This window comes from Phlebotomus papatasi, chromosome 5 (genome assembly GCF_024763615.1).
Source record: "Phlebotomus papatasi isolate M1 chromosome 5, Ppap_2.1, whole genome shotgun sequence".
In the NCBI taxonomy this organism is placed as follows: Eukaryota; Metazoa; Arthropoda; class Insecta; order Diptera; family Psychodidae; genus Phlebotomus; species Phlebotomus papatasi.
Window position 1 is genome coordinate 1,143,872 of NC_077226.1, and position 23,815 is coordinate 1,167,686.

Here is a 23,815-nt window from a genome sequence, read left to right on the forward strand (position 1 = left end):
TTCCCTTCAATTTTCCCTGGAAAATCCTCGAGAATGATCTAGAAAATTCGAAGACTTTTTCTAGGAAAATTTATAGGAAATTTTCCCTTTAAATCCCCAAGAACGCCGGTAGCAATTTCCCTATAAAATTTACCCTTGAATTCATCGGGAATTCACTTGGCACTAGCCAAATTTTCCGAGGGATTTTTTAAGGAAAATTTCCCAAAAGGAATTTAAAGGGATCCTTTTGGGAAATCTGAACACTTCAGTGGGGTAATTTTTCCTGAGATTTAAGTTAGAAAACTCCTGTTGTAAATATCGAAAGTTCGGTGGAAAATCCTAGAGAACGATAATAGAAAATTATTAGAAAAAATCTTGCTCTCAGACGCAACATAGGCGAAAAATTTCATCGAAATCCCTTCAGAAACACCAAAAATGCAGTCCGGGCATGACATTTTTGGGCTATAGCTCGGGTCAGGGACCATTGAGGGAGGAGTGCGACCCACCGTTAGAAAGGCCTCGACCTCGGTTCGGTGGAAAATCCTAGAGAACGATAATAGAAAATTATTAGAAAAAATCTTACTCTCAGACACAATATATACTAAAATTTCATCGAAATCCCTTCATAAACACAAAAAAATGCAGTCCGGGCATGACATTTTTGGGCTATAGCTCGGGTCAGGGACCATCGAGGGAGGAGTGCGACCCACCGTTAGAAAGGCCTCGACCTCAGCTAAAACACACTAAAATTTAGTGAAAAAGCATCATTTAGTTTTCGAAATATTCGAGATCGATTAATCGAAAATTGATTTTTCGATTAATCGGACTTACTTTTAAATCCGATGAAATTGTGATGTCACAAAAGTTGTAGTACTCCACGAGGGCTTTCCAAAACACCAAAATTTTTCTAAATCCGATAATTAGAACTGGAGATATGACTGTTTGAAAATTGAATTTTTGACCCCTTCTAGCTAGTCTGGGGGGGGGTCGGGGGACCTTAAGTTTGGTATCGATCGAAAGGTCTTGGGCCCAGCTATAACATACTAAAATTTCAGCTCGATCGATCCTATAGGGGCTGAGTTATTGAGAAAACAAAATTTGGGTGGTGGATCTGACATCACCTAGTTCTAGCCGCCCATATCTCTTTCCGTTCTCGCTCCAGAAGTGGTTATACGATGGACGGACGGACGGGACAAAATCCAAAATTTGGGTCCGATCTGACAAGGTCAGATTTCATCAAAATTTTTCTAAATCCGATAATTAGAACTGGAGATATGACTGTTTGAAAATTGAATTTTTGGACCCCTTCTAGCTAGTCTGGGGGGGGTCGGGGGACCTTAAGTTTGGTATCGATCGAAAGGTCTTGGGCCCAGCTATAACATACTAAAATTTCAGCCCGATCGATGCGATAGGGATGGTGCTATTGAGAAAACAAAAAAATGGGGGTCTTCAAAATGGCGGGAGGAGGGGTGGAGGATCAAGTTGCAATTTTCACCCGATATATAGCCTTTGCCGAAAACCGCAAGTCGCTATCTTTCTTATGCGGTCTTCAGACTAGATGTTTAACCTACTTCCCAAATGTCTCAGAATCTTAAAAAGCAACCAATTTTATTGCTCTCTCTGAATCTAATAGATCATTTGTCCTTAATGATCCAATCCTAAGTTAAATTTTCCAAAATAATCTTGACTGATAAGGAATTATAATAGTTAAGCCATATAGCTAAGTCTTTGGTCTGAAGACCGTATTAGTTTGGGAGCTATTAAGCTCCAAAGAGCGGCCGGACGGACGGACGGGAACGGTTTTTAGTCAAGTTTAGTTTTAGTTGGGGCCGATCGAAGGACATGAAATTTTATCAGGATTATAGTAAGTGAGATTGTTATGAATCACACGTAATATTTCAAAAATAGGGCTAAAAATTTTAATAGTTTTTATTTTATAAATTCCTTGTTCGAATTCTAACAAACTTACAACATTGAAGAAGGTCTACACTGAGAGAAATCCGAAAAAGTTAAATTAACATTCCAGAAATGTTAATTTTACCCTGCAGTATTGATCCGAAATCGGTGTAAATAATACCCTTTTTAGGTGTATTAGGGGTTAAAGTTATCCTTTTTTCATGTTAATTTTATCCTTTTTACCCTTAAAAAGGTGTAAAATTAACATTAAAAAATGTTGATATATTTTTACACCTAAAAAGGGTTAATGTTATGAGGAAAAAATGTTAATCGCACCCTCTTTTTTTTCTCAGTGTATGGAGGCTATCTATGCAAAAAATTTGAAACTGCTATCTCTTTTACCTTGGAAGATATTGAATTTTGAATTTTTCAATTTGTGACTTTTTACCCCAATTTCCCCTAAGCCTCTAAAGAATTAAGTGTAGAATTAAACCTACTAAAAGTGTAATCCTAACCCCTATAAATTGTAATTTGTATTTGTTTTCTCTTGTTTTTTTTTTCTTGCAGAAATACAACGAAATCGCGAATTCTATAAGAATGCCGACGTGAGACCACCATTTACCTATGCATCTCTAATTCGTCAGGTGAGTGTCTTGACTAAAATACCACAAAAACAAAATTATTGAGGTTTTTTCAATAATAATTCTACAATATTTTTGACAAATAGTCAATAATTGAATCACCGGACAAACAATTGACACTCAATGAGATCTACAATTGGTTCCAAAACACCTTCTGCTACTTCCGCCGAAATGCAGCTACGTGGAAGGTATGTGTCACAGCTAAATTACATCCTTTCCACCGATCCCCGTCTCTCTCTCTCTCTCTCACTCTAGCAAATTTCTCTAGGCCGAATAATAAAAGTAATTTATTTAAAAAAAAAATGGGGTAAAAATGAAAGATGTCATATAAGGGTACTCTCTCTTGTTGGGATACTTCCTGCTTAGTCCAGACTCTATGGGGGGATCGAGAATATGGTGAAAAAGTGTCTCTAACGTACAATGGTGTCCTGACTAAAACGACGTTTCATAAGGGTGTCTTGGCTTAAATGTTTTTTTAAGTTGGTTGGTTTATTTTTTTTTTATTAAAATTTTTCTGTTTTTGATGGAAAACCTTTTTTTGTGAAAATTTCCTTTATTTTTTTTTTCTATGGAAAAAAGCTATTTTTTTTATGTTTTGTTTTGTAAAATGAATTTGAAAAGAAGATGAAGAAGAAGAAGAAGAAGAAAGGAAAAAACCAATAGCCCAAATACAATTGTAGAATGCTGTGCGTCATAACTTGTCGCTGCACAAGTGTTTTATGCGGGTTGAAAATGTTAAGGGAGCGGTTTGGACCGTGGATGAGGTTGAATTTTACAAGAGACGCCCACAGAGGTGCTCAACGGCTGTCACATCAATTGCTGCCGCTGGTGGCGCCATGTCACCTACGCCAACGCCACCAACATCAAACGCCAACCATCAATCTTGTGCAGCACCCACCATTGGGTACGTGTCCCTCTCTCTCTCTCTCTCACTCTCACAAAAATCTCTATTCTCTCTCTCTCTCTCTCTCTCTTATTCACTCTTTCACACACACACACACATGTACACACAAACACACACATAATAAAATTTAAAAAAAAAAAAACACCTCCCCCTTTTGTACCCCCTTGACCCAGCCCTGTGACAACATAGACCCCCCAAGTCCCACCCTTTGCGTGGTATACCATCAATTTCATCACGCTCAATATATATCTAAATATATATATATATATATTGTATATTTGTAAATAATTTTTATTTTTCAATTTTAAAATTATTATTATTTTTTGTTTTTGTTCTTTTTTCTTTTACTTTTTTAAATCTCAATCTCTAAACTAAGTAAGCTAAAGTATAATCCACTCAATTCTGCAAATAAATGACCTCAAAATTCCAATACCAGGAATTTTAATAAATATCAAGTGGTATTGAATACCAAGCCATGGTATTGAAAAACATAAAGTGGGATTGAAAATTAATGGTATTGAGGTGAATACCAGTTGAATTAACTACCAATTGCACTGAATACCAGTGACATTAAATTAATGGTATTGAGTACCAATCAATTTGAATATCAATGGCATTTTAATAATGACAAAATGGTGGCATAGCACTAAAGGGGATTCGAACTCGGGACACTTCAATCATAGAGCAACTGCTGTACCACTTGACCAACTGAATGCCCTCTCCCCTCCTCCCAGATAAATTGAATACCCCAAAGGCATTAAATATTAGTGGTATTGAGCAAGGTGTTTACATTCTCACTTCACCTCCTTATAAGGTGAATCACTAAAATCAGCGACGTCACAGTGAGACTATCTACGTCATCAAAATGGCTACTCGGGTTTGGCGGGATCCGAAATTTCGGATGGCGCCAAATAAAAATTCAGAGTAAGGTCCCAAGGGGCATTTGATATCCAAATAATGTATGTCTCAAATGTAACCAACATATTTTCAGCGTAATCGAGCTATTTCTTAAAAATATAATGTATGAATGCAATGGATGAAAATTATCTGAAAATTATGTGCGTTGAATGCCAGAAAAATAACTTAACTAAAAAATGTATAGAAAATATCAGTTATTTTCTATTAATACAAATAATACATTTTGTTTGATAAATTCCAGTTAAAATATTGTTATTTTCCCTTAAAATTACGACCAAATATTTTTGATCTATAAACAAGTCATAATATAATCTATTTTTGAGTGAAAATGTATAAAACTATGTCAAATATTTCTAAAGTATATTTATCTTACATATTCATACCTATGTTCACATAATGTCGTGAAATTGTATGAACATCATGTTCTGATATATTTTAGTTACATTTGTTCCATAAAAGACACAAGTTATATACAACTTGTCTTCTTTTTGTATGACGCTGCCAGATTGTCAAATTCTACTTTGTTTACTAAGCAGAAGTTCATCTGCGAGTGAAGATTTGTAAAAAAAGTGATGTCTCACATTAATTAGAGTCATGAAGTGCGCCAGCGTATGCAGAAAAATCGAGTATATGGATAGAAGGGATTAAATTTTACAAAGTAAGTGCAAATGATGGAAAAATAGTGAATTAACAATTCGTTTGTGAGAGCTAATATTTTCTTCCTTTAATTGCAGTGTACCGCAAGTACAAGCGTTAGGACAGCTTTCAGTCATTTGCCGTGAAATCAAATTGCAGAATCAGAGCTCAGAATGCAGAAAAAGTTCATCAAAAGCATAATTTTTCAGTGTTTTGATATTTTTGCTGTGTAGTGATATTAATGATGTAAGAAGTCTACAAAGTAAATATGATATACGACATCTTGCAAATATAATCACTAAAATATATAAAGGTGTTTTATTTTCTGCTTTTCTTACTTATTCGGGTTAGAATGTCTTGATTTTATTTTATCGGAACAAAAAGAAAATAATGGCGTGGAAAAATACAGAAAATTGGCGAAGCCAAACTCAAATTAATGGAAAAATGATGCACAACACATTGCAGTGCATTGATATTTGTCCAGATTAGTGTTTAAAGGGCTGTATTCTATCAATTCACCCAGTAAAAATTTGATAACCATAACTTTTTTGAATGATGTAATGTAAAAAGCAATAAATTTATTCAATTTTGTGTTATTTAATTTCTCAGCTTTCCCTTAAGAATTTCAAGTCAGGAATGAAATTTTGTTCACTAATATTTTAGTCTCGAACGCAAAACAGTTATTGCATTAAACTTTCATACGCGATAAAAGTGCAAGAGGCACAAAAAATGTGACTGAATCGTTGAGGATAAATAATTATTCATTTGAGCAAAATATTTGAGCAAGCCTTAAAGGAAAATGGACAAGAAATGACAGTTCTTCAGTCGATAGTTATAATATTGGTATTACAGAGTGATTATTTTTTATTCAGTCATAATCGATACACTTTACCGAACATAATGCCGTGATTATATCTAAAATAGAAAATTGTTATATTTCGGATGTAAAAATTCCCCATTCACCCGAATATGGGCCTCTTTTATACGGTTATATAGAAGAAATTTATAAAGTCTTCGCCATAATTTTCGTATAGATGTCAGACATCTCTACTCATTTATGGCGATAAATGCTCCTTGGGGTTGCTATAGCTTATGCGTGGTGTGATTCTCCCTTCATTTTTGATTTGCATACAAACTGGGTACAAATTTATGGATAAAAAATGAAAGATATTCGCATCACACATACTCTAGTCTAAAATTAAACACATTTAATGATTTTAAGTTTCGCGAGAAAAAAAAATCTGAAGAAAGTCAAGGGGGTCGTTAGGAAAATAGGATTTCGAGATTTGGGTGAACGCGTACGAAGACGAGGGAAAAATTATCTTGAACTTTAAAAGAGTCGAAAGTCGAAGTTAAATAAAAGAAGAAAATTTAAAGATATGAACGACTTTATTTCTTTCTTCTTTACATTTATTGTACATATCAGTTGTCTCTACATATATTTGCACTTGAAGACATCTCGATATTTTTGTTAATCATCTTCCTGTTGATCTGCAGTAGTTTGATCAGCAAAAATCAAAAGTGGTCAGTAGAAAATAAAGTGGTCAGTGGAAAATAAAAAGTAGTCAGTAAAAAGTTAAAAATTAGCAGTTAATATAAAATGTGCTTAGTAAAAAATAAAAAGTGGCGAGTAAAAAACTAAAAATAATCAGTAAAAAAGAAAATTTGATCAGTAGAAAATAAAAAGTGATCAGGGCAGAGGGAAATTCTCAGTGTTTTGGGAAATTTTTGTTTCGTCCTTTGGGGCAAAGGGAAATTTTCTGTATTTTGGGAAATTTTTAGTTTTTAACATTGGGGCAAAGGGAAATTCTCAGTGTTTTGGGAAGTTTTTAGTTTCGTCCTTTGGGGCAAATGAAAATTTTTTGACAAAAGGGAAATTTTTGAAAAGTTATAAAATATGCTTGTGCACAGACAAAATGTTACAGACAAAATTTATGAAAATTGTGAAAAATGTATGAAAGACAAGATTTCCAAAGACAAAGTTTTCAAAAAAACAAAAGTTACCGAAGACAAAGATTCCAAAGAAAAAACTGGGAAAAACAAGTGTAAAAAAAATGGAAGAAAAAGAAAATTTCCGATCTCGAAGGAAATGCACCTCTATAAGCTGATTTAGGATTATCACTGGCTTTTTATTCTTTGCTGACCAATTTATATTTTTACTGACCGATTTTATTTTTTTATTGACCAATTTTAATTTCTTACTGATCACTCACTCTTAAATTTTTACTGGCCACTTTTAATTATTTACTGACCACATTTAATGTTTTACTGACCACTTTTATTTTTTTACTGATCACATTCAATTTTTTACTGTTCACTTTTAATATTTTACTGTTCAATTTTTATCTTTTACTGCTCATTTTTAAATTTTTACTGATCAATTTGTATTTTTTACTGATTACTTTTAGATTCTTACTGTTCACTTTTAATTTTTTACTGGACGATTTTTATTTTTTACTGATCACTTTTAATTTTTTTCTGACCACTTTTTAATATTTTACTGATCAATGCGAATATTTCTACTGATCATATTTAATTTTTTGCTGACCACTTTTATCTTTTTACTGCTCATTTTTAATTTTTTTCTGCTGCTCATTTTTAATTTTTTGCTGATCAACTCGAATATTTTTACTGCTCATTTTTAATTTTTTACTAACCATATCTTCTTTTAGATAGATAGATAGATAGATTTATTGTCATCAATGCTCTGCGATACATAAATAATTAAAATTGCAAATATTTTTCTGCGGCCACCGCCGTCTAAGCGTTGGTTACCAACCTACTCCAGAGTGAAAACGGTGGAAAACTCCTTCTCAGGTTGTATATGCCATACATCCATAGGATGATCATAATTACTTTACAATTTTAATTTATTTAGTTAATATACCGTTCGAATGCTGCTTTTATATGCAAAACTTGCAGAACGCATTGAGAGAAGAAAAAAAAAATAAAATTTCTTTTTTCTGGCTAGCTCGTAGGAACTGTCAGCCATTTGGGCAATCGCCCGCGTGTGACGAATACTAATAATAATAATAAAAAAAAATAATGAAAAAATGTTTGATGTCAAGCGACTTTGTTAGCTAGAGCTAATACTACTTTTAACTAACAAGTATGAGAAGATAAAAAAAAAGTAGGCAACCTTAAAAACAGCCGCGAATAGATGGGTACTTAGGATGACGCACCGCATCAACACTGCCCACCAAGAAATGAAAAGGAGAGATTCCCGGAGACAAAAAGTCAGACCCAACTGTCGCAGGCCTGAGCTTCACAAAGATGTGGAACCAGAGAAACCGGTGAAGCCGGAAGAGAGAGATCCCACTCCAGCAACGGCCTACGGGCCAGGCCATTGAACACCATCGTATGTTCAGCAGATTGTCTCCTTAAAGGACCACCCCCAATCAGATAAAGGCACCTGAGAGTGAAGTCACGGTACAAAATCCGTTTCACAGCCTAATCGCCACTATGAAATTTCAGCGTCCACCAAAAACAAAAACAAAAGAAGAAAGTCAAAGAGAAAGAAAAAATACATGAGAAAAAAATCAAACAAAAAAAGCAAAGGAAAGGTCGAGGCGTGAGAGGTTGTCAAAAAAAAAAAAAAAAATTTAAAAACAGGTCTTTAGATCAGCATCATATTCATAAGAGGTTCCGAAGTTCTCAACAGAAATCTCCTTAAGTCATTAAACGAGACAGAGGTGCCACCATGCATCATCAATAAGGTTTTTGCGATTTTAGGAGCACAATAAGAGAAAGAATGTTTGAAAAATTCTTTTCTAGGTCTGGGCACCACATAAATCTCTCGTAGACGAAGTGCATTACGCGGTCTAATCACCCTCTGCCCACTTCTATAGAAAAATACTCTCATAGTTCGATAGACGTAAAGAGCTCTCAGGGTAAAAATTCCCCAGTTCATAAACAGTGGTGTGGCACTTTCAAATCTTTTCCTAAAAGACATAATTCTTAGGATCATACGTTGCCCCGCATACAGACCTCGCAGGTGGGTAGGGTAGGCAGAACCCCAAAAAGGAAGAGCATACTGTAACTTCGACTGCACCATAGCATGATAATATGACCTTAATACATCTCTAGGACAGGTACCTCTAAGTCTAAAGCAGAATCTCATTGAAAGTTTTAGATGAGACCGCAACTCGTCTATGTGCTCCTTCCAGCTTAATGACTGGTCCAAATTCAAACCCAGATATCTGAATACCGGAACCCTTTCTAATGCAAAACAAGCCGGCCCACAGTCCCTCCTGTCCCCGTCAGGACCCGGGATACAACTCACAGAATGTGAACGAAGCTCCGGAGTCTCAGGAGATCCCCTTAACGAGAAAAACATGCACCGAGACTTTTGACTTAACAGCATCAAATGTTGGTCGAACCATTGCTTCACCCTGACCAAGTCCCCCTCCATATCCTTCACAACCGAGTCCACATTAGAACCGGAATAAGTAATGGCCAGATCATCAGCGTAAGTGGTCGGGATTCCCCGCAAACCCACGTCATGTAAATCATTAATATATATAATAAACAGAATGGGACCCAAGATGGAGCCCTGAGGCACTCCAGACTCTATGCTACGGTAACTACTTAAATCCGAGCCAATCCTGACATACTGCTTTCTATCTGCAAGATAAGATCCAAACCATTCATACACAGTGCCCCGCACCCCGAGAGCAAACATTTTTTCCAGGAGTAGGACATGATTGACCGTGTCGAAGGCCTTACAAACATCTAAAAAGAGTGCCGCAACTGTTCTTCCCTCATTCAAATTTTGAGAAATCCTACAGATAAACGACTCCAAAGCCTGCTCACATCCCATTCCCTCTCTAAAGCCAAATTGATGCTCCGATAGAAACTTCTGTTTGGTCAGAAAACTAACCAAGCGGGATTTCATTAACTTTTCATACTTTACTGACCATTTTTTTTTTTTACTGACCATTTTTAATTTTTTGTTGATTATTTTTTATTTTTTACTGATCAACTCGAATTATTTGCTGGTTATATATTTGCTGATCAAATTTGGAAATCCAACCCGTGGGAGCTCTACTTCTATGATTCTTATTATTGAAAAATACCACGTTCCTACTAACATGTCGCAAATGTGCAATGTCTGCTGTACTGATGAATTCCAAACACTCAATGGCAGCAGTTCCTTTGACTTAGGTCTGAAGCATGTAGAAGGCATCGAAGATCGATGCCTGTGTCCTCCTGTAGTATTTGTATAATGCAACAATACCAAAATCTTCACACTGAACAAGCAGCAGGAATCCCCCCAATTTTATCATTTTACACACTGATCCGTCATACAGGAAAGTCTTTTCTGTTGCAGCATTCGAAGCAAATCCTCTAATTACCTGTAAATTTCTTCCGAAGTGTCTCAAAACAATCCTGGGTGCAATCATTTTGTGACCAAACGACACACTTACAGCAAAAATAATCCATCACTTTTACAATACAGAAAGGTATCAGAGTCGCACCGTAGTATAAGTTGCTTAAAAAATGTTGTTTTTATTGAGAATTGTGTTTTATGAAGGTAATTTTATGAAATCAGAAATATTTCGTACTATTAATAAAGACAATTGATCAAATCGGTCGATTACAATAGCTGTGAAAATAAGAGAATCACAGTAATTATTCGGAATTGTCAAATGATATTTTTTCATTCTTCTTCTTATTCTTCGGAATGTGTTTCGGAAGAAATTTGACCCATAACCTAAAAAATGCATTTAGTGATTCACCTTATAGGGAGGTGAAGTGTGAATGTAAACACCTTGGGTATTGAGTACCAATCACACAATATCTTCTTAAATATTTTAAATTGTTTTATTTAAAAAATAAAATAAATGTACCTATTTATCTGATAGTGATTTTATTGTTTGATGACTTAGGGGAAACTGGGGCACCACCAAACACTGCGAATTTTTAATCGGATATTCGACTTCAGACGATAGGACCTATAGGAATTTATAGGCACTATAGGGATGCTCGTCCACTGAAGGAATGGTCGAGATAGTCCAAGTAGTTTAGAAATAAAAATTAGTGTTTGGTGGTACCCCGTGTTTGGTGGTGCCCCAGTTTCCCCTAGGTATTAATTTCTATGGATGTTTTATTTTTTTACATATAAAAAATAAAACAAAAAATAAAAAACATGGATTGTGATAGGCAACTACTGGCTCTGAAAAAAAAAAACTGGGATAAAATCAGTTCAGGGACACTGTCTTAAATTATCCTGAATCTCAGAGGGGCGTGGCCTATTTTGCTGATGTACTCTGTTATCCCTTGAATCAAAGGTGTGCCCAAGAACTTATAAAACCGAACAAACGTCAAATGAAAAAAAAAATGGGATACAATCAGATACATTCAGGGAACATTTTATCCCAAATTATCACAGTTTATCCCAATTTCAATATAAAAAAAATCCCTTTTTTATCCAAATACAGAATTGAGCGGATTATCTCTGTAAATAACAGCAGGATTGTGCTATATCTCTTATTTCTTATATTTCTTAATTTTTTTTTTAAATCTAATTTCAAAATCTATTTTCCATTCCATCGTGTAAATACCGATCCATCTTCTTGCGCAATTAGTATTAATTATTAATTATAAAAAATATAAATATAAATATATCTCTCTAATATTTATCCTATATATTTATCAATAATTGCTAAATAAACAAACTTAATTCTTTTATTGCAGAAAAGCAAAAAAAAAAGAAAGAAACTCTTTTGTAAATAATGTACATTGTTTTTTTCTTCTTACTATCTTTACCAAAAAAAAAATAGTTTGTCTCTTTATCACGTTGATCTATAATGTTTTTTATATAAAAAACTATTACACAAATCTCGATATTCTCTTACTCTTTTTGTAAATAATATTTTGTTTTTTCTCAACTTCATTCAAAGTTATCTCTCTCTGTACAATAAAATGTTTTTCTTTTTTTAATAAACTCTATGGCAAACAAAATAGAATTTAAAAAAATAAATAAAACTATTGTAAATAATTATGGGCTTCTATGGTTGCTCGAAGAAAAAGGGGTATTACATTTTATTTATTTTTGCAAAAGAAAATTCCCTGATTCTTATTTTTTTTATTTGTTTTTTTTTTAATTGCTCTGGCAGAGTTTTTAGATTGAGAAAATTTAATGAAATCAAAATTTACATCCCTTTCTTTCTCTCTGGCATGCTTTGCATATGTCTATCTCATTCTTTCGCACTCTAAATTCAATTGAGTTAAATTGAATTTGTTCCGATGGTTAAAAGAAGAAGAAGAGTATGAAAGAATGACAATAGAAATATGCAAAATGTGTCAGAAAAAAAGCCATTCGAATTTCGACTTCATGAAATTTTCCTGATCCAAATTCCTGTTCCGGAGCCATCAATAAAAGAAATCTATAATTTCTTTAATCCCAATTGATTTTCTTTATCTTCTCTTTGTTTTTTTTTTATGAAAAAAAAAATAAATTTAAATAAAATTCATGGGTGTGTGTTTTGTGCGTGTGTTTGTATATACTTTGGTTAATTTTTTCTATTACTTTTATTTTATTTTTAAATTATTACTTCATTTTTTTATTTTTGTTTTTGAATTTGGAAATTTGAAAAAAAAAATAAGAATACTTTTTGTATTTTATTTCACCAAACAAAAAATTGATCTGTTTTCTGAAAATTGTTTTTTTTTTAATCTATTTTTGTTTTTTTGTCATTTATTAATTTTTTTATTTAAATTTATTATAGTCTGCGACACAAATATTTAGATCAAGGAAAATTTCGTCAAATCAAAATTCACATTATTTGCAAATTGAATTTTTTACTATTTAATTATTATTTGTTAAATTAATATTAATAATTCATTAATATTAAATTAATAATATTGATAAAATGAAATTTTCATAACCTAAAAATTGTGGACTAGAAGCCATTTTTTAAATTAATTTTGAAAGAAAAAAATTCAAGAGTAAATCTAAATTTATTTTTGAAATTTATTTTAGAAATACTTTTGAAATTCAATTTAGTTCAGTTAAATTTTGTGGAATTAGACACATTCAAAACGGATTGGTAATGGCCTACAAAGGGGTTTTTAGATTAGAAAAATTTCATTAAATCAAAATTCACATGGGATTTTTTCTCAGAAACATTTCAAACTTATCGAGACTTATTTAAATTGAATTTTGACTTGGAAAAAGTAAAATAGACATATGCAAAACATTTTTAAAAGAAAAAGATGTGTGAATTTTGATTTAATGAAATTTGGCTGATCTAAAACGAGTGAAAGATGCTTTAGTTGCCAATAACTAAATAATAATTAAAAATTCACACATCATTCCAAGTCAAAATTCAATTTAAATAAGTCTCGATAAGTTCAAAATGTTTTAAAGTAAAAATCCGGTGTGAATTTTGATTTAGTGAAATTTTTCTTATTCAAAAATTCGCAAATCAAAATTCACGCCGGATTTTTACTCAAAAACATTTTGAACTTATCGAGACTTATTTAAATTGAATTTTGACTTGGAATAATGTGTGAATTTTTAATTATTATTTAGTTATTGGTAACTAAAGCATCTGGCACTCGTTTTAGATCAACTAAATTTCATTAAATCAAAATTCACATGGGATTTTTACTCAAAAACATTTTGAACTTATCGAGACTTATTTAAATTGAATTTTGACTTGGAATAATGTGTGAATTTTTAATTATTATTTAGTTATTAGTAACTAAAGCCTCTGGCACTCGTTTTAGATCACCAAAATTTCATTAAATCAAAATTCACATGGGATTCTTACTCAAAAACATTTTGAACTTATCGAGACTTATTTAAATTGAATTTTGACTTGGAATAATGTGTGAATTTTTAATTATTATTTAGTTATTGGTAACTAAAGCATCTGGCACTCGTTTTAGATCAACTAAATTTCATTAAATCAAAATTCACATGGGATTTTTACTCAAAAACATTTTGAACTTATCGAGACTTATTTAAATTGAATTTTGACTTGGAATAATGTGTGAATTTTTAATTATTATTTAGTTATTAGTAACTAAAGCCTCTGGCACTCGTTTTAGATCACCAAAATTTCATTAAATCAAAATTCACATGGGATTCTTACTCAAAAACATTTTGAACTTATCGAGACTTATTTAAATTGAATTTTGACTTGGAATAATGTGTGAATTTTTAATTATTATTTAGTTATTGGTAACTAAAGCATCTGGCACTCGTTTTAGATCAACTAAATTTCATTAAATCAAAATTCACATGGGATTTTTACTCAAAAACATTTTGAACTTATCGAGACTTATTTAAATTGAATTTTGACTTGGAATAATGTGTGAATTTTTAATTATTATTTAGTTATTAGTAACTAAAGCCTCTGGCACTCGTTTTAGATCACCAAAATTTCATTAAATCAAAATTCACATGGGATTCTTACTCAAAAACATTTTGAACTTATCGAGACTTATTTAAATTGAATTTTGACTTGGAATAATGTGTGAATTTTTAATTATTATTTAGTTATTGGTAACTAAAGCCTCTGGCACTCGTTTTAGATCACCAAAATTTCATTAAATCAAAATTCACACATGTTTTTCTTTTAAAAATATTTTGCAAATCTTTATTTTAGTGTTTCGAAATCAAAATTCAATTTAAATTAGTCTCGATGAGTCTAAAATGTTTTTGAGTAAAAATCCCATGTGAATTTTGATTTAATGAAATTTTCATTATCTAAAAATTCTTCTAGATCCCATTACTAATCCATTTTTAATGTGTCTAATTTCACAAAATTTAACTGAACTAAATTGAATTTTGTTCTCATGTTATTTTCTTATGAAAAAAAAAGAAAAGGAGTGCAAATGATGTCAATTTTGATTTGAAAAAACTAAAAATTTCCTAATCTAAATTTCAAAGTGTCCAAAATTCACAAAATAAACCATTTTCTCTCTCTGCAAGATTGAATATCAAGATTTTTAAATAAGTTTTATTGAAAGGTTTGAGGGTTTGATATGCAATGCTGGTGATTTAGTGGTGTCTCGGCTAAATAGTAATTTTTTTTCCACGTACTTTCTTTCTCAATAAAGAGATATTCCTTATGAAAAAAATATAGTAAAAAATTGAAAAAAAATTTAAATAAAAAAAAACAAAATAATGGAGGATGGCAAAAAAGGTCTGAAGAAAAGTCAATCTTGCCCACCCCAAACAGAATGCAATCCGAACGAATTTATCGCTGCACAAATGTTTCGTGAGGTATGAAGATGATTTTGGCAGTTTTTGGATGGTTGACGACAATGAATTTGTCAAGAGGCGCCATTTATCCCGTGGTCGGCCCCGCAAGTACGATCCATCGCCATCACCACAGTCACCACCTGGTGTCCAGGGCACCAATCAAGCATCTGCAGCCACAGCAGCGCCCCAAGTGGCCGACTCACCGACCACAACAACATCATCAAACTACTTTACTAGCAATATGACACCACAGTAAGCATTTAGTAAAAAAAAAGAAAAAAAACCAAAAAAGCCAAAAAACAAAAAAAACACCAACAAGTCAAATATCAAATAACCCCCCTCCCCTCCGCAAAATATAAAAGAATTTTAAAATAAAAAAAAAACAAAAAACAATTCCCCATCCCCACCGTTAGACATTTTCTTTCCAATATGGCGGTTTAACGACATATATTCAAATTTTTTGTCAAACGTCACGTCAAAAGCTGACACATGGAATTTTTTGAAAAACAAAACATTGAGTGGAATCATGGTTTATGGTAACACTGGAGCATCTATACATTTTTCTTTCCGGAAACGGACACACTTTTTAACAATTTTCAGGTGTAAAAACATATGAACTTTTTTTAGTGTTAATTTTACACCTTTTCAGGGTAAAATCAACATGAAAAAAGGGTAACTTTAACCCCCAATACACCTAAAAAGTGTAATAACAGGGTAAAATTAACATTTCCGGAATGTTATTTTGACTTTTTCGGATTTCTCTCACAGTGTGGACGCGTATTTTTCCGCGAATTTACGCGGGGCGCGTATTTTCTCGCGGATTTTTGTGGGGCGTATATTTTTTCACGAATTTTCGCAGGAGCGCGAATTTTCTCGAGGAATTTCGCAGTAGCATGATTTTTTAAACTTATTTTCGCATGGACGTGTATTTTTTCGCAGACTTCTTGGGGCGCGTATTTTTTCGCAGATTTACGCGGGGCGCGTATTTTTTCGCAGACTTCGCGGGGCGCGTATTTTTTCGCAGACTTCGCGGGGCGCGTATTTTTTCGCAGATTTACGCGGGGCGCGTATTTTTTCGCAGACTTCGCAGGGCGCGTATTATTTCGCAGACTTCGCGGGGCGCGTATTTTTTTCGCAGACTTCGCGGGGCGCGTATTTTTTCGCAGACTTCGCGGGGCGCGTATTTTTTCGCAGATTTACGCGGGGCGCGTATTTTTTCGCAGACTTCGCAGGGCGCGTATTATTTCGCAGACTTCGCGGGGCGCGTATTTTTTTCGCAGACTTCGCGGGGCGCGTATTTTTTCGCAGACTTCGCGGGGCGCGTATTTTTTCGCAAACTTCGCGGGGCGCGTATTTTTTCGCAAACTTTGCGGGGGGCGTATTTTTTCGCAGATTTACGCGGGGCGCGTATTTTTTCGCAGACTTACGCGGGGCGCGTATTTTTTCGCAGACTTCGCGGGCGCGTATTTTTTCGCAGACTTCGCGGGGCGCGTATTTTTTCGCAGACTTCGCGGGGCGCATATTTTTTCGCAGACTTCGCGGGGCGCGTATTTTTTTTCGCAGTCTTCGCGGGGCGCGTATTTTTTCGTAGACTTCGCGAGGCGCGTATTTTTTCGCAGACTTCGCGGGGTGCGTATTTTTTCGCAGACTTCGCGGGGCGCGTATTTTCTCGCGGAATTTTGTGGGGCGTATATTTTTTCACGAATTTTCGCAGGAGCGCGAATTTTCTCGAGGAATTTCGCAGTAGCGTGATTTTTTTAAACTTATTTTCGAATGGACGTGTATTTTTTCGCAGACTTCGCGGGGCGCGTATTTTTTCGCAGACTTCGCGGGGTGCGTATTCTTCCGCAGACTTCGCGGGGCGCGTATTTTTTCGCAGACTTACGCGGTGCGCGTATTTTTTCGCAGACTTCGCGGGGCGCGTATTTTTCGCAGACTTCGCGGGGCGCGTATTTTTTCCCGACTTCGCGGGGCGCGTATTTTTTCGCAGACTTCGCGGGGCGCGTATTTTTTTCGCAGACTTCGCGGGGCGCGTATTTTTTCGCAGACTTACGCGGGGCGCGTATTTTCTCGGGGATTTTCGCAGTAGCGTGAATTTTTTTAACTGATTTTAAAGTGGAGCGTTTTTTTCGTTTATTTTCGCTTGGACGCGTATTTTTTCGCGGATCTTCCCGAGACGAAAATTTCTTCGCGGATTTTCTCTGGACGCGTATTTTTCGTGGCTTTTTTTCCGGAAACGAACACCAGGAACTCTTCAATGACTGAGAGAGAAGCATCTGAAAAAGTTAAAATAACATTCTGGAAAGGTTTATTGCACCCTGATGCAGTATTGATCCGAAATTGGTGTAAATATTATGAATTTTAGGTGTATTAGGGGTTAAAGTTACCCTTTTTAATGTTAATTTTACCCTTAAAAAGGTGTAAAAATTAACATTACAAAAATTCGTCATTTTGAATTATTGAAGGTCAATAATTTGGATTGTTTTTTTTTTTTGGAAAGGTATTTTAAAATTTTAAACCCTGCTGTATCGGTCTTCATCTGTAATGAACTAGTTAAAAAGCAATAATTGAATAATTTATAAATTCCGAGAAGTATAACCCATGAAACCACTTCAATTTTAATCTTCAGCACAGATCTTTCGAATGTAGGATTGCATATTGAGCTAGTTGCATTATGCAATCGTACATTTGATCACTGAAGCATCAGAAAAAAGCAAACATAGATCCCATGTTAATGATCAGCTTCAAAAAAAAAGGCTTAAGCATGATAACCAAATAATTTTCTTGTTCTTTTTTTTGGAATATTTTTTGTTTATTTTTTATTGTAAATTCCTAACCAAGTCCACGGTGGGGTTTAGGGCTCTAAAACAGATTTACTTTAAATAGGATTTAATTTTATATCTTTCATTTTGTCATTTTAACTGACAAACTGTATTATTTTTTTATTTAAAAATTTATACACTCTTCCCTGAATTTTCTTATCTTTTTTCTTTATTTAATTTTTTTTCATTTTGAATTTTTGTTTTATTTTTTTTTTCAAATTTTTATGTACCCGAAAAAAAAACAATTTTCTCTAGCTGTATATTTCTTGTAAATAGCTGTATTATACACCTTATTAAACTTTATGCTTATATTTCTCTCAAAGCATGATATTTTTCTTTTTGAAAAATAAAAAATAAATAAATAAATAAAACAGAAAACAAAAATTGAGAGGACTTTTGCATGGCTGTAGTGTAAAAAAAACAATAATATAAATATAAAATAGATGTGTGAGTGTGTTGCATTTTTGAGATTATTAATCATTTTATTTTAAAAACTAATTTTTCGCTCTATGCTTTATTTATTTTTTCTTTTAGCAATAATTTAAAAAAAAAACTATTTATTTTTTCTAAAGTTCACTATTTCAACTTTTGCAGCACTCTTCAGTCATCTGCAACCATTCACAGTCCATCTCTCTATTCAACTGACTCGTTAGGCACAAATTTGCAGGTATTTATATATTTTTTTTAATTCAATTTCTTTGGAAAATTCCTATGGAATTCTCTAGGACTTCTAAGAAGAATCCTATAGACTTCCGTAGGATTTCCAAGAAGATTCCTACAGGTTTCCTAACGAATTCCTAAGGAATTCCAAGAAGATTCTCATAGACCTCCTATGGAATTCCGTAGGATTTCCAAGAAGATTCCTATAGACTTCCTATTGAATTCTGTAGGATTTCCAAAAATATTCTGATAGACTTCATATAGAATTCTGTAGAATTAAAAAGAATATTTCTATAGACTTCCGTAGGCTTTCCAAAAAAATTCCTAAAAACTTCTTTGGAATTCCGTAAGATTTCCATTAAGATTCCTATAGATTTCCTAACGAATTCCGTAAGACTGCCAAGAAGATTCCTATAGACTTCCTTTGGAATTCCGTAGGACTACCAAAAGGATTCCTATAGACCTCCTTTGGAATTCCGTAAGATTGCCAAGAAGATTCCTTTAGACTTCCGTAGGCTTTTCAAAAAGATTCCTTTAAACTTCCTTTGGAATTCCGTAGGACTACCAAGAAGATTCTGATAGACTGCTTATGGAATTCCGTAGGACGTCTAAGAAAATTCCTATAGACTTCCTTTGGAATTCCGTGGGATTTCTAAGGAGATTCCGATATAAAATTCCGTAGGATTTTCAAGAAGATTCCCTTAGACTTTCTATGGAATTCCGTGGGATTTCTAAGAAGATTTCGATATAAAATTCCGTAGAATTTTCAAGAAGATTCTGACAGAATTCATGTAGAATTCTGTAGAATTTCCAAGAACATTTCTATATTCTTCCGTAGGACTTCCAAGAAAAGTCCTATAGACTTCCTTTGAAATTCCGTAAGATTTCCAAGAAGATTCCTATAGACTTCCTTTGGAATTCCCTAGGCTTTCCAAAAAGATTCTGATAAACTTCATATAGAATTCTGTAGAATTTCCAAGAATATTTCTATAGACTTCCGTAGGCTTTCCAAAAAAAATTCCTAAAAACTTCCTTTGGAATTCCATAAGATTTCCATTAAGATTCCTATAGATTTCCTAACGAATTCCTTAAGACTGCCAAGAAGATTCCTATAGACTGCCAATGGAATTCCATCTAAATACAAAATTCCACCCTTATAAATAAACTTTATTCCATTCGACTATCATTCCTATAAAATTCCATAGAATTCCTTGGGATTTCCAATGAAATTCCAACGAAATTCCAATGGAATTATAAACTTTTTCCCTGCAGAACTTATGGACATGTGCACCTGGCTTCCTGGATGATGCATCGAGTTCGAGTTTTCTGGCTAAGCAACAATCCAGATGTCAATCAGTAAGTCCACCAAGTAGTCAGTCAGCCACCCACCTACACAGGTTAGTTAATGATCTATTGTGCCAATTGAAAGTCCCAAATACCCCTTTTCACCCAAGTCTCTCTCTCCTTTTCCCCACTCTACCATCACTCGTGACATCATCCAGTAGCGCCCATGTTCACTACACCGCCCTAAAGCGTCCACCAATTGCAAATGGTGCCAAGGATACCATCCCCTTTGATGATCCCGATGATGCTGATGATGATGATGGCACCACCATCGCTACAGCAACCGACGATAACCGAAATATGGCCGAAGATCTCAGCCGAACAGCCGATCACATCGACAATCCCGATATTCACTGAAGTAATTGCAAAAATTAACACATATCTCCCTCTCCCACCACCCTCCCCACCCTCCTCCATCAACTACCCCATTAATCCCTATTTTTCCCCTAATCCCTCCCCTGAAAAACCCCCCTACTCCAACCCCGCCATCAAAGGTAAAAGAAAACATGTATCTAAATGTGATATTTTCATTTATATCCTCTCACTCTCTCTCTCTCTTTCTTATTTTCTCTTTCTCATTTACACTCTCTCTCTCTGTCTCTCTTATGACTGGAATATCGCAGCTGTGAAAAATATCCATTGAAAATCCTCTGTTTAGTGGCTTTCTTTCTCAATAGTTTTGGTCAAATTTGGACTCATTGGAAAGGTCTTGGTGTTCCCCATGCAACTGTATCGATATCAATCGGATCACAAGTAGAACAGATAGTACAGAGATAGTTGCAGCACAGTTTGTACAAATGAAAAAACTATGTCATTTGGAAAAAATTCAGTTGGTTCAATTTTGATTCAACTCCAACGATTTGGCTAAAACTTCCCAAGAAGGGAGTATGGAATTCCGTTGGATTTCGTAGGATATCCAAGAAGTTTTCTATAGACTTCCTATAAAATTCCGTAGAATTTCCAAGAAGATTCTGACACGTAATTCCGTAAGATTTCCAAGAAGATTTCTATAGACTTCCATAGGATTTCCAAAATGATTCCTATATACTTTCTTTGGAACTCCGTAGGATTTCCAAGAAGATTTCTATAGACTTCGATATGGAATTCTGTAGGATTTCCACGAAGATTCCCTTAGACTTTCTATGGAATTCCGTAGGATTTCCGAGAAGATTTCTATAGACTTACTATTGAATTCCGTAGGATTTCCAAGAAGATTCCCACATGGAATTCCGTAGTATTTACAAGAAGATTCCCTTACACTTTCTCTGGAATTCTGTAGGATTTACAAGAAGATTTCTATAGACTTCCGTAGGATTTCCAAGATTACTAAAGACTTCCTTTGGAATTCTGTAGGATTTCCCAGAACATTTATATAGACTTCCTATGGAATTCCGTAGAACTTCCAAGAAGATTCTGATAGACGTTATACAGAATTCTGTACGATTTCCAAGAATAATTCTAAAGACTTCTGTAGGCTTTCCAAGAAGATTCCTACAGACTTCCTTTGGAATACCGTAGTATTTATAAGAAGATTCCCTTACAGTTTCTCTGAAATTCCGTAGGATTTCCACGAAGATTCCGATATGGCATTGCGTAGGGTTTTCAAGAAGATTCCGATATAGAATTCCATAGGATTTCCAATAAGATTCCCTTAGACTTTCTATGGAATTCCGTAGGATTTCCGAGAAGATTTCTATAGACTTCCTATGGAATTCTGTAGGATATTCAAGAAGATTCCGATATAGAATTCTGTAGGATTTCCAAGAAGATTCTGGTATGGAATTCCGTAGGATTTATAAGAAGATTCCTACAAACTTCCTATGCTATAACTGAAAGTTTTCTTTTGGGTCTTTTTATGGCGGTCTCGTTAGCATATCTAAAATTAGAATCGTGCCGTAACGTGCTACTTGTGATCCGATGCTTTTCCCTTTAGAGACCAACCAGTTAGAGATATCGACTTATGTTCTTCGATGACCCCCCCATCTAACAAAAAATAAACAACTTTTGACAAAAAATTGAACAACAATGGATTTTCTTTCATTTCAAGCTGTGATAATCCAATCAAAGAACAACACAAAATAAAATTCGCATTTAGTATTTATAGCAGAATCAAGGAAAAAAATTAAAAACAAGACAAAAACAAGATAAAATTGTTCAGTTTCAATAGGCAATCCAGCTAAAAACAAAACAAGAAAAAAATAAGGAGGAATAGAGGTAATCATATTAGTAAATAAATTTAAGGAATAAAGAAAAATAAATAAAAGAATGATCTGTAATGAAGGAAATTTCATATCAAGTAAAAAAAAATCTATATATTTATAAGTGTATATTAAGTTTATTGCAAAAAGAGAAGAAAAAAAAGAACGAAAATTAGAGAATCCTCCTCCTCTTTAAATCCTCTTAACCACATGTATTACCATCAATAGTAAAATCCTCAAAAAAAAAAAAACAAAAACAAAAAATAAAAGAAACAACCCAAAGAGATTCGAGAGAGTTCTTGTAAATATCAGAAGATTTTAAGTAAAAGAATGAAGAAGAAAATAATAAAAAAAAAATAGTAAAAGAAATATCTTTAGGAATTATCACTATAAACCAAGCATTATAGTTAAAAAAAAAAATGAGAAAAAAATGCAGTCAATGTTCTATCCTTCAGACAAAAGCAAAGATGCATTTTGAAAATAAAAAAAAATTAACAAAAAAAAATATATATAAAAAAAAATAAAATAAAAATAATTGACACATCATGGCGCTTGCACAGACAAATATTCTACAGATCCTCCAAAAAAAACACACACACAATTTCATCTCAGTCTTAGCTCAAATCTCAAAGATTTAAAAAAAAAACAATGAGCATTTTAAGACAATTTAGGGTGTAAGAGTTAAGCGTAAACAAGTGGCATTTGTAATGAAAAAAAAAAACAGAGAGGTATTATTAAATTTAAAGAAAAAAAATGAGATAAACAAAGAAAAAAAAACCGAAAATAAATCAAATCATTGACGAAATTTGTTGTTTTATTTTTGAAAGGAATTTTCATAAAAAAAACAAGCAACCAAATGGATTTTATAGCACTTTGTGGATGTTTGAGAAAGAGGAAACGGCATTTATAGCACTTTTCAGATGTTATAACAGCTTTTATTGTACTTTCTGGAGCTCTTAAAAACCTAAATGACTTTTATAGTACATTTCTGAGCTCTGAAAAAACGAAAATGAATTTTATAGCACCTTTTGGATTTTTCGGGAAGAGAAAACGGCATTTATAGCACTTTTCAGATGTTATAACAGCTTTTATTGTACTTTTTGGAGCTCTTAAAAAGCCTAAGTGACTTTTATAGCACTTTTTGGGGCTCAGAAAAAAACGAAAGTGATTTTTATAGCACTTTTGGATTTTACAGAAAGAAAAAACCGCATTTATAGCACTTTTTGGATTTTTGAGAAAGAGGAAACGGCATTTATAGAACTTTTGAAAAATGAAAACAACTTTTATTACACTTTTTGGAGCTCTTAAAAACCCTGAATGACTTTTATAGCACTTTTCAGAGCTCTTAAAAAACCTAAATGGATTTTATAACACTTTTTAGATTTTTCAGAAAGAGAAAACGGCATTTAGAGCACTTTTTTTTTAGATTTTTAGAAAATGAAAGCAGCTTTTATTGCACTTTTTGGACTTCTAAGAAAACGTAAATGGGTTTTGTAGTACTTTTTGGAACTCTGAAAAAAACTAAATGACTTATAGCAATTTTTGGATTCATCAGAAAGAGAAAACGACTTTTATAGAACTTTTAAAAAATTAAAACAGCT

General features: G+C 33.5%; 1 protein-coding gene across 10 annotated transcripts in view; it reads left to right on the plus strand.

Annotated features, from left to right (window-relative positions):
- LOC129808740 (forkhead box protein P1) overlaps positions 1 to 23,055 on the plus strand; it is a 228,377-nt gene extending 205,322 nt beyond the window's left edge. For 4 of the 10 annotated variants that reach the window (XM_055858545.1, XM_055858547.1, XM_055858546.1 and 1 more), the window contains 6 exons: positions 2,443 to 2,519; positions 2,603 to 2,704; positions 15,168 to 15,442; positions 18,607 to 18,679; positions 19,945 to 20,069; positions 20,127 to 20,583. In XM_055858545.1, coding sequence (XP_055714520.1) covers positions 2,443 to 2,519; positions 2,603 to 2,704; positions 15,168 to 15,442; positions 18,607 to 18,679; positions 19,945 to 20,069; positions 20,127 to 20,373 — 899 coding nt within the window. In that variant the 3' untranslated portion in view covers positions 20,374 to 20,583. Of the gene's footprint in view, positions 1 to 2,442; positions 2,520 to 2,602; positions 2,705 to 3,196; positions 3,421 to 15,167; positions 15,443 to 18,606; positions 18,680 to 19,944; positions 20,070 to 20,126 lie in introns of those variants that run through there. The other 6 variants (XM_055858549.1, XM_055858551.1, XM_055858548.1 and 3 more) reach the window with 5 other exon arrangements.
- Positions 23,056 to 23,815: the final 760 nt, after the last annotated feature.